General features: G+C 32.9%; 2 protein-coding genes across 5 annotated transcripts; one reads left to right on the top strand and one right to left on the bottom strand.

The window, feature by feature from the left end:
- Positions 1-3,138: 3,138 nt before the first annotated feature.
- On the top strand, positions 3,139-5,210 carry LOC108226883 (sodium transporter HKT1). The gene is made up of 3 exons (XM_017401880.2): positions 3,139-4,425; positions 4,517-4,747; positions 4,836-5,210. The coding sequence occupies exons 1-3, from the start codon at positions 3,206-3,208 to the stop codon at positions 5,032-5,034; spliced, it is 1,650 nt and encodes a 549-aa protein (XP_017257369.1). The 5' UTR covers positions 3,139-3,205; the 3' UTR covers positions 5,035-5,210.
- A 996-nt stretch (positions 5,211-6,206) lies between these two features.
- LOC108224940 (pentatricopeptide repeat-containing protein At3g42630) lies at positions 6,207-10,388 on the bottom strand. Of its 4 annotated transcripts, none has more exons than XR_010284775.1 (4): positions 10,239-10,388; positions 7,076-8,830; positions 6,699-6,834; positions 6,207-6,598 (listed from the first exon to the last, which is right to left on the bottom strand). XR_010284775.1 is itself a non-coding variant. In XM_064080378.1 (2 exons), the coding sequence occupies exons 1-2, from the start codon at positions 10,353-10,355 to the stop codon at positions 7,676-7,678; spliced, it is 1,272 nt and encodes a 423-aa protein (XP_063936448.1). In that variant the 5' UTR covers positions 10,356-10,388; the 3' UTR covers positions 6,925-7,675. The 4 variants fall into 4 exon arrangements, 1 of the variants encoding a protein (XP_063936448.1); XR_010284777.1 differs by having other exon boundaries at positions 6,699-6,792; XR_010284776.1 differs by having other exon boundaries at positions 6,699-6,781.
- Between the last annotated feature and the right edge of the window lie 1,537 nt (positions 10,389-11,925).

Below are 11,925 nucleotides of genomic sequence, written 5' to 3'. Positions count from 1 at the left end.
TTGTTGCACTGGAGAATAATTAAAATAATTTAACACAATTGTCGGACTTTAATTCAACAAATCTTTGAAGTTCACTCTTTTATTAAAGAATAAAGGAAAATTGATATACAAGTTTGAGGGTATTTTATTCTATAGAAAATTTCTCGTTACCACCGAGTACGTGGTTTAATTTCGCACACATGTTTGTATATGGACCAAGAGAAGAAGTCGTATACAATCTTTGTACGTAGTTCAACTTCAACGCAACAAAAGAATTTAATCTTGCAACTGAGTTTATAATTTCAATATTCCCCGTAGACAAAATATTCCAAATCCTTCCTACAACTACGTACTAATACTACGGGTAAAGTCGTAAAGATGCGACACGAGTTAAATGATGATTTGCATACGATAAACGAATTTAGAGGGGTGTATTGGATTGGGATTTTAAAACATTTTTTTGCATTCATGAAATCCGAGGGTATTCGATTGGGATTGTTTGAAATCCATTAAAATCTTGAGGTATTCAATTGGGATTTTAAACTATGCTACAAAATCTAGTGGTATTCAATTGGGATTTTAAATTATGCTTTAAAATCCGATGGTATTCAATTGGGATTGTTTAAAATCCATTAAAATCTGATGGTATTCAAATGCTGATGGATTTTTTTTCATTTCATAAAATGATGGATTTTGTGGCATTCTTCAGTGTATTTTAAGTTTTTTGAAATCCCACCAAATTCAATGGGATTTCGAAGCATTGTACCTAAATCCTATCAACTCTGCGACATTTCATCAAGAATCCGCAAAAAATCAAAATCCCATACAATCCATTAAAATCCATAGACTAAAAACAATGCATTAAAATCCCAATCGAATACACCACACTTAATATTGGATACTCGGACGTTAATAGTCTGTTCAGCTAAATAGAATAATGCATGCCCGTTGCGTTTATTTGGATAAGATGAGATAACAAATTATGAAGACATTTTCTGAACAAAGAGAAATATGAGATAATAGTAATTAAAAATAAATGAATTTTAATTTTAAGAATGAAGATTGTTTGGTAAGATGACGAAAAAGAGTAATGAGATATCTTTCAAAATACGTAGGTTAGATTTCTATATCAAATAGTTGAAATTGATGATCGATAAAATAAAAATTATAAATACTCCATATAACAACTCCTAGTTTTATGTATAAATTTTATTCCATTCTTTGTAAATGAATACAGCCGTAGTGAAATTACTAATTATTTCGCTGCAAATTAATCGAAAGATACTGTGTCACTATAACAAAGCTGGTTTGCTTGCGAAATACTGATTTCCGGAGTAATTGAGCCAATTATGATGAAAATTTCCGACCATTTTCGTGCGCGTTCTTTGTTCACCAGTTAGTCACGAGCTTTCAACTGCGACAATCATAAGTTTAGAAAGACATTCTAACGGACATTCTGAGATAAATGAAGTACTGTTAAGTATGTAATTTCTTATCTCAGGTTTGATTAGTTTTCCAGAAAACTTTTAGACGAACTATTGACTGTATACAGCATCTTAAGTTCATCTAACAAGACTAGTTTCGAATTAAATGTGATAGAGTTGAGTTTCAGCCCTCCTAGTGCTCATAATTGAATCTTCAATTATTTTGGCAGGGATAAAAGAAAATGGCATTAGCAAAACAATTTGTTGGACGTCGAAACTGTGCCAACAATTTATGACACCTCCCAGAATGTTAGTCATTGTTAGGTTTATATGTTGAGTCCAGTACTGAATTTAGACCCGATTCTTATCTTTAAAAATATTGAAACTTGATTTTAGTTCACGAATCAACTTTTAAAGCATGCTTTCGGCAAATCGCTGAAGATGCCAACATAGAAATTGATGGCGGGGAATTTCCAAAAACAAATGAACGTGAAGTTGGTCATAAGAATTAACCAGTACTATGGAGCTTTTTTTGACGTTGATTTATGAAAGAATAATGTTGTTATTATTGATGGCCGAGCTTAGAGGTATATTTATGAAAGAATAATGTTATTATTGATGGCCAAACTTAGAGGTATATTTATGAAAGAATAATGTGAAGACAGATCATGTGTCAGTTTTAATCAGTGAGGTTATTGACTTATTGTGTGTAAAAGTACATTTCAAATATAATAATTTTTAATAATATAAAAAATTATTACCTTCATTTATTTCTTTCTCTATCTCTATTTTATAATAATATAAGATATTATTATACACGCTTTCCCCGCTATCTCAAATTTATTATTAAATATAAATATATCTCACCATTTTTCTATTTTTCATCTAATTTTAATATTTTTTTTCATATATTTTTGTTGTTCGTGTCGTTCTCCGATAATTGGGCGGCTGGAGGGGGTATAAAATTTGGTTAAAGCATTCTAGCGAAAATCCTATTGTGGCATTGATAGATAGTATATAAGAAAATGACACTTCAATGGCTTGTTTTCTTTGGGAATCATTTCATATCGGTTGTATTTGACAACTTCTAAATTTTTAGCAAAATTTTATATCATTTATTATAAAATTCAAAAAAATATTATATATAAAATAATTTGAAATAATAATAATAATAATAATATATTTTTCTAAAATATTTTAATATAACTAATCTCATACAATTTCGATAAATTTTTTATAATCAACATTTAATATAATTCATACAATCAATCGAAAATGATACTGTTGCAAAAAAAATTATAATCAATTAAATCATGATACATAATATTTGATATTTTTTTCAAAAAATTTAGATGCTCAGTAACTCTCTAAATTTGAGATAGAATGATAAACTTTAAGTAAGATTTGTGGCACGTGAGATATTGTCCGTCGATTTATAAATTGGAGTAACAATATCTGTTATTTCAATAAAATTTAAATTTTTGACTACTTGTCATGGAATCTTGAATTCCAAATCCAAATTAATATGCACTAAAATTCGATTTTGTGTTATCTATTTGGAATTAGCCGACACATATAAAAAAATATACTAATTTTAGAAACAAGAATTTAAGAAAATAAAATTTATTATTATTATTTCTCAATTGCCTTGAGTTGGGGATAACCTCCTCAGCTGGACCCTGCAAGTGCTATATATACCGGCCCTTGATCACTCACTCATTGCTAAGTAGTTCAGTCCTCACATGCAGTTCTGAACCAATCAAATACTATTGTTCATCAACGTCAATCTTGTAGTAGCAAACATGATGATCATTATTACAACTAGTGTGAAGAAAACAAAGCTTTTGTTTGAGAGTTTATGCATGAAACTGTCACATTTACTCTTCACTTGCAGATGTTTGTTATCATCTATCCCTAATAATCTCACCCTTCAACTCTTTCTTTCTCTGCCCTCTTTCTACATTCATCTTGCTTACTTCATATTGTTCTCTGCTGCGGGCTTTCTTGTTTTAAAAGTCTCATCTTCTTCAATCTCAAAACCCGGTGACTTGGATTTGTTCTTCACTTCCGTGTCAGCTGTCTCTGTTTCAAGCATGTCAACTGTGGAAATGGAGGTTTTCTCCGATTTTCAGCTAGTAGTTTTAACTGTACTAATGCTTATTGGTGGTGAAGTTTTCATCTCCATATTTAAACTTCAATTCTCAAAATCCATGATTTCTAAAAACCATATAGTATATGGTAGGTCTTCCCTAGATTCAAACTCCGAAGACAAGATCGATGTTAATCAAATCGAGTTGGGTCTAGTACGGATTAATGATCACACTGCTTTCAGAAATAAACTAACAAATAAGACAGATGTCTTTGACACACCCGAAGAGGAGGAATCAAAGTACATTACTAAATCAATCAACTATTTAAGTCACACCATTGTAGCTTATTTCTTCTTAGCTCATGCACTGTGTTCAATTCTGATAGTTTTCTACATGGACTCCATCCCAAGTGCAAAACAAATTCTGGAGAACAAAGGGATTAAGGTGACTACATTTTCAGTTTTCACCGCGGTTTCTTCTTTTACAAACTGCGGTTTCATTCCCACAAATGAGAACATGATGGTTTTCAAGAAATTCTCAGGTCTTCTCCTCATCATAATACCTCAATGTCTGGTGGGGAACACTCTGTTCCCCCCTTGCCTACTCATTTTCATCTATGTTCTGAAGTCTTGCACGAAAAGGCCAGAGTTTGGTTACATTCTGAGTCACCGCAGCCAATTGGGCTATTCTCATTTGATGTGTAACAAGAAAGCTTGTTATTTGGCGACAACTGTTCTCGGATTCACGTTGATTCAATTTGTGATCTTTGTATCGATGGAGTGGAATAATTCCGGAGCCATGGAAGGTCTGAGTTCTTATGAGAAACTAGTAGCAACATTGTTTCAAGTTACGAATACACGACACACCGGTGAATTAGTGTTTGATCTTTCAACCATCTCTCCAGCTGTTCTCGTGGTGTTCATCATAATGATGTATGTTTTGACTCTTGTCCCTGATTCATAGCTTATGTTTCTCTGAATTAATCATAGAGGATCTAACTTACAATATTTCATGCATGTGCAGGTATCTTTCGCCATACACATCATTTTTATTAGATGGTGAAAACAAAGGTCCTGATGGCGAGGACAAGATTACATGCACAACAAGGAAGACAACGTGGGTAGAGTATCTGCGCTTCTCAGAACCAACTTATCTAACAATTTTCATTGTCCTCATCTGCATATCCGAGAGACATAATTTAAAGGACGATCCTCTTAATTTCAATGTTCTCAATATCATCATCGAAGTAATAAGGTAAACACGTCCGACACTTGTATAAATAATTCCCGTAATTAAACTGGTTATTATTTGTATTTGATCATTTGCCTATACACGTACGTAGTGCATACGGGAATGTGGGATACTCCATGGGATATAGTTGCGGAAGACGAATAAAATCAGAGGGGGAATGCAAAGACGCGTACTACGGATTCGCTGGAAGATGGTCCAATACTGGAAAATGGGTGCTCATAATTGTGATGCTCTTCGGAAAATTAAAGTGCTTTCACAAGGGAGGTGGAAAAGCTTGGAAACTTTTATAGCCTACTGTCATAGCTAGCTAGTGTGTAAATTGTAATATACGACGTCGTTATGTAACATATTTGCATGCATCTCTAAATGTAGGATCCGTGGATCTCAGGCTGTGTAAGATAGGGATCGTTTTTCTTCTGTCTGTAATAATTCTTGTCGTACCAGCTTATATAAATCATTTATCTCATAAACGTATCATCGACTTCTCGTAGAGAGCGATCAATCTTAATTGCGGCGTATAAGTTTTTTGTTATCCAAGTTCGCAGATAGATACAATCGTACAAGTTTGTCTCATTGATTCGTTTAGCGCCCGCAAGCAAAAAAAAATCACAAAATTTGATGAGTTGAATTAGCTTTAATTCAAGAACACTTGTGGGCTTCCGTAATCTTGTGAAATTTATGCTATAATTAATACTCCCTCTGTCCCTCTCATTTCCTTACCGTTACTATTTTGGGATGTCCCTCTCATTTCTTTACGTTACTATAAATAGTAAGTTTTTCTCATCATTACACCCCCTATCTTCACCTACTATCTCATATTTAACAATAAAAACTACTATTACACCCACTACTTTCCTCCGCTATCTCAAATCTATTATTAAATATTGGTAGGTCCCACCACTTTACCCACTTTTCATCTAACTTTACTCATTTTTCATACATTGTCTTGGTCTCCGTGTCCCCCTCCAATGTAAACAATTGAGGGGGACGGAGGGAGTAATGACTAACAATGCTCGGGCATGCACGCGCGGCTGTTGTGCCACACGGACAAAAATGGTGGCGGCCCCATTCTTATCAATAATGATGATTTCATGAAATATCATTATTGATAAGATGATAACCAATAAAAATTCACCACTTAACTAAAACATGATTGCTACTGCGTTCAAGAACGCACACTAAAAGAATATGCTTAATAAATCATGACCAGATAATCATGCCTTTTAAACGACTCCAGAGTAATTCTGCCGTATGACCGAATATTTTACATTTTCCTTTAAAATGTCCAGTTTGTAAAAGCAAGCTCCGGTCTGTGTTATTCGGATGCATCATTGGTTCATATATGAAATCAATGATAGGTTCATAATTCATTGTCAAATTATTAACAGTTATAAACAGAGGGTGAAAGTTATATGATAATGTGTTGTATATCACCGAATATCAAAAAATATATTAAATTAGGTAAAAGTGAAAAAATATAATTAATTCAAAACCACTTATGGAACTAGAATTGGAATCCAACTTTTAATATAGCACCGATAAACATTTTCTGATGCTACATTACAACAATACATATTTTGTATAAGAACGGATAACTCTCTGTTCTGTTCTAAAATAGTACTACATATTTTAAACATATATATCATCACAGAACAAGAAATTTGTTAACAAAATCAAAAAGGACTTGAGAGTCATGACCCTCTTAAACCACAGTATTGATACTTCTCTTCATTTCAGCTCGATAGAATCTGAAATCCTTCTCAAAGCCAGCCGATAAACTGTGTGAAGCATTCGAAGCAGAGGCTTTGGATAGGGTGACTGGACTAATACAGATTGATGCAGCATATAAAATAGCTGACAAATTTGCCGCCGGGTAAACATTACCAATTGGATTCAGAATTTCGACAAGACAGACTAAAATCATTCAACGTAAATTAGCAAAAGAAAATAATACCTTTCTAAGTATCTGTCGATTGATTGCATGCCCCCATCCCTAAAAGATTCACCACACCTGATGCAATTACATTGTCCTGGTCCCTGATATGTAACTAAATTGTGTTTAATTGGATGCACAATCAGATTAACCAGAACTGCAGCATTATTGGAAAAATAAAATACACATATGTTAAACACTTGAACATATAGCAGAAATGTTCAGATGAAATGGGAACAAATAAAAATGACGACTGTGCAAGATACTTGTTGAACTTTTGATTATATACTTCTTCCAACATCCATTATTTACACCAAAATATATAATAGAACTTCATATAGCAGTGAAGATGCAATTACTTGACTACACAGTAATATTTATGATGAACCTTTTCCTACCTGTCCATCCAGGCAGTAATGAATTCTGAGAGGCTTGCCTCGAGGTCCTTTTCTGGAAGAATTACCAGTTTAAACCATTGTCCTCAGTGTAATAATTTGTAGCAGAGGCACTGGCGTCAATATTTGTTGCCATCATCATCCTTTTTGCCGGACAGTTTTGATATGATATAATTCAAATTCTTTCCTGGGTCTGAACCCGACACACTTGTCTATGCAGGCTTTGTGCAAATGAAAACTCAAGCCGAAGTACTGAACCCCTGGTGAACCATCTTATAAGTTTAAAGAGAATCCAAAGAAAGAATAGAAATGTAGGACACACTACCCACAAGCCAGTTAAACTGTAGTTTTAATGCCTTCCCCTTTACTGATCAAAATCAAAAAGTCAGGAGCTTCTGATTCCCCTCAGTTCCAAAGAGACTTTAAGAAGATCAAAACATCTGGAACATGGACGATGAAATGTCCTTGGTCAATAATTAAAAACCTACGACACCAACTTCTGTAACTTCAGCCGCTATAGCATATTTACATGGAACTGACAGTACTGCTATATTCTCATACAACTACTATAAGTAGCTTAGATGCATCAAAAAATGCCACCTATTAGTAATTCCAAAATACTTGATTACTTCGGTGTTGTCTTTTTAGATATCTTTTTATCAACCCTTTGTAGGTCCAATATTTGTCCATGTTAAACTCCAAAAGGACTTCGGAGCTTGAGTGAAAGTCTCCTTTCCCTAAAACTTCAAATACAATCTTATCTGTTGATACAACAGGAGCATCTTCAGTTCTCATATTGCTCAAGGCAAATTCCAAATTCCTTCCGAGTCTTCTATCCATATATGCATCAACTACGGAACCATAAGTTACAAGATCAGGAACAACTGCATAATGTTTCATGTGCTTAAGGGTTACATGAAGATCCCAAAACAAAGACATTTTTGAGAAAGCCAAAGCTCGGATGTTAAATGTAGTAAGATCAGGACAAAAACCAGATTCAATCATTCTCGAGAACTCTCTTTGCAAGCTCTTCATTTTGAAATTGGCTGCATAAGACAGTAGCAAAAGGTTCCAAAGAAGATTTCCAACGTTTCGCCTACCAAGACCTACATCCCTTATAAACTCACCTAAATTATAGAATTTATTATTCTTTATATAAGCATATGAGATCGCCTGTATTCCTTCTTTCTCTATGAGAATTCTTGACCTTTTAAGGCGACCATAAGCATCCTCCATCTCAGTTAGAGTACCATATGTGCTATAATATACAATAAATGCATTTCCGGTTTTAGAATCTACCTTGAATCCCTTTGAAATCAAGTCTGTCATTGCACTCTCCATCAAATTAAGCTGCCCTGCCTTCCCAAAGCAAGATATGGCAAGTGCGTAAGTCTCAGATAACAATTTAGGGTTCTTGTAACTTACTTGATGCAAAAGTTCAGTCACTTTATTAAAAAGTCCCGCTCTTCCATAGGCGTCAACAAGTGCAGAAATCATTTGGATATTTGGCACATAGGAACTGTACAAAATTTCATCCCAAGTGGCTTGTGCTTGGGGGAGCAAATCATTTTTGGCATAACATAAGAAAAGAGCTGAAAAAGTAGAATAATCAAGTAAATGTCCTTCAGATATCATCTCCAACGCAAGCTCCTCAGCAGCATGAGGCATCTTTTTCTTACTTAAATTTATAATTTGCGAAGAAAAATTTAAGTGAGTGGAGGCATGATCTGCAGCTTGTTGTTTCAAATGCCTGAGTAACTGTACAAGAATATTAAGTAATAATATAAGGATAAACCAGAAAAGCAAACTAAATGTGAACAGCATCCATTGCCAGAAATTCAGAATTTAATTTTGAATAGATTAAAATAGAAACAATTTCTGCACTGCTGGAAAGAAACACTATTTCCATATTAATCAACAACTTTTCCAAAAATTATGAATTCCATGACAATGGATAGGTGAAGACATATTGATGAACCGGGAGTCAATCTATTCTTCACATACATCATGTTGTAAAAGTTTTGTCATCTTCTAGCACTTCAATGTTTAAACAATTTGATCTCTAGCATTATAAAGCTTGTGCATTTGACCTCTAACACTATTTTCGAATTAATTTAGCAAAACTCTCACACATGCTTTTCACTTTTACTAATTGCATATTCCTACAATGGGTAATAATATACAATAACATCATTAATCAGATTACAAGTACAGTGCCCTTACAAGAATTCCGATGGATTCAGAGAGAATAGGCGTTAGAAGTACTGATGAAGAAGGCTGCTATTAGACCTGTTGGCCCTATTTAGCAATTAGTGGTTAGTTTTTAGTGGATTAGGTGGTTGAACTAGCTGTTTTGTCTAGCATATTGAATTAGTTGTTTTCGATGGAACTGTTTGCTAAACAGCTGTCTGTATTTTAACTAGACACATGACAGTCTTTTAATTAATAAAACTCTTCATAATTAGCGGATTTATTCCAAACCTCCATTTCAAACTGTTTATCTAGCCAAACCTCTAATTTGTTTCAATCTTCTAATTTTTTCTCTCAAAGCCCTAACTTCCGAACACCCTCTTGACTTTTAACAAATTCCTATCAAGTTGCATCATCCTAAATTTTAGATATGGTACAAATTACTCCAACATTAGTAAAAGCAATTTCAATGTCGTAGTCACATAGAAATATTAATACTTCAACAGCATGATCTTACATATTGCACAAAAATGAAGTGCTGTAAAATACTCCCTATGTCATGTTATGTTTTCCTTTCTATATTAAAGGTTATAAATTTCTAATTCTGTTTTGCATAACTAACTTGTGAAGTGGTTTGCAATGTCATGCATATTGACCATGTACTAATTTCAACCCAAACCTCAGAAAACAAAAAATGAATAAGAATAACTATATGGCCTTTTCACTCAAATATATATACACACTACAGCACACCCTGATACAGGTAAACCTCCATAAATCAGACCTACAAATATTATTCATTTATCGATATGATTAATTTATTGAGGTTATATATACACTATCTCTATTACGTTGGCACAGATAAATTTTATTAATTTATCGAATATTATTCTATGGGTCTAGTGTACCAAGATAAATAAAGCAGAAATTATACTTACATACAACAGTCCAACACAAATTATATATAACAACAGACCTTATGGGACAAAGAACGATGTGGGTGTTTCATTTTTCGACTTAAGTTCTCACTGGAGCACTTTGATTTCATGTTTGTACGAGGAAGACTTGAACACATAACTGAAAGAGCTTCCATTGTTGAATTGGGGAAATGTAAAAACAAACAGTTACATATATATACAATCAGATATATGTGAACACATTATTGTGGGCTGAGCGTATACTAGCCCAATATGCCTTTATGTAAAATCCAACTAGCCCAATACCAAATCAAAATAACATTAAATAGCAAAAATGTAAAAGGGTTTTTCTATTCCTGACAAAAAAAAAGGGTTTTCTGTTAATAAGTTAAGATGTATTTAGCATAATTAGTACTCCATGCAAAAAAATTATACTTTGTCACCGTAGTGCGGAGAACTTTGTAAAAGTACGGTATTTTACTTGTATTTTATTTACTCCTATTTTAAATATAATTATGTAAACTAAAATAACTGTACATCATAGAACATGGTATAAATATGTGTGTTTGTTCCTATTTGTAATTTGTTAGTTAATAGAAAAATATAAATATAATGTGGGTTAGTAGAGTAATTTTTTAACACCGGTTTACTTTTTTACTAAAATAAATAAATAAAATAACATAAATACCGATTTACTTTGACATGTTTGCAGTTACTATAGTGACAGTCGGTTACATCCTCGCCTATCTTTTTTTTTTTTGAAAAAGATTTTATTTCATTAAAAAGAAACATTGCCTATCTTATGATCACGAAGTTGATGTCGCGCAAATATCTGCACATCTACTTTTCTAAGAGAAGAAAGTTGTCTTGTCAGTAAATTACCCATCAAAATTGGAGAATAGCAAAATTCAAAATTAGAAAAATATGAGTTCGGTAATAATTATTTATTCCAGAATTGGAATCTGTATGTATGCTGGCGTAAACGGTATGATTATTTATTATTTTATTTCATAAGTAAAATAAAGTTAAGAAATATTCTTTTATAAAAATTTAAACATTAAATTTCATAATAATTTAAAAGAATAAAGTATAAAAATAAACATTAAAGTTATGATACAGAATTAATCAAGCGACAGTGACGGACTGCAGCGAGGACAATGATTTTTTCTAACTCTTACTCCATGATAGATCTGTCACCGTGTCGGTTTCATACCGGTTAACACATTTCCCGAAGCCTGTGCAATTGCAATATTTTATTACAAAAAATATATAATTAAATTAAACCAGAAAAGTACGGGTACACGCATGACGTCTGGGAAGATATGATGCTAGAATCCCTTTGTGTCCAATCTTTTATCATGTGGTAGCCTATGAAAGTTGGTATTTCTGGTTCGACTATTTTTCGCTTGGAAAATTAGTGAGACATCAGAATTATTTTCAATTTCCTTTTCGAATTTTAACTTATAAATTGTGATTAAGTTTGTTCTCACCATTACGGACTTTTTATATGCATTCCAAATCATCCATTAATATCAGCACATTTATTAGAAACGTTTATGGAAATTACATGTCACATTGTCACGGGCTCACTGCTCTTTTCATTTTTGTTCCCAAAAAAATACGTACAAAACTTTCTCTCGTCTGTTTTGACTTTTAAATATTTAAATGATCAAAATTTAATTATATACATAAATGTTATACAACTAAAAACTATCTTCAATTTACTATCATATATATATATTAACT

This window comes from Daucus carota, chromosome 6 (assembly GCF_001625215.2).
Source record: "Daucus carota subsp. sativus chromosome 6, DH1 v3.0, whole genome shotgun sequence".
NCBI classification, from domain to species: Eukaryota; Viridiplantae; Streptophyta; class Magnoliopsida; order Apiales; family Apiaceae; genus Daucus; species Daucus carota.
This window is presented reverse-complemented; position numbering and strand designations above follow the sequence as displayed.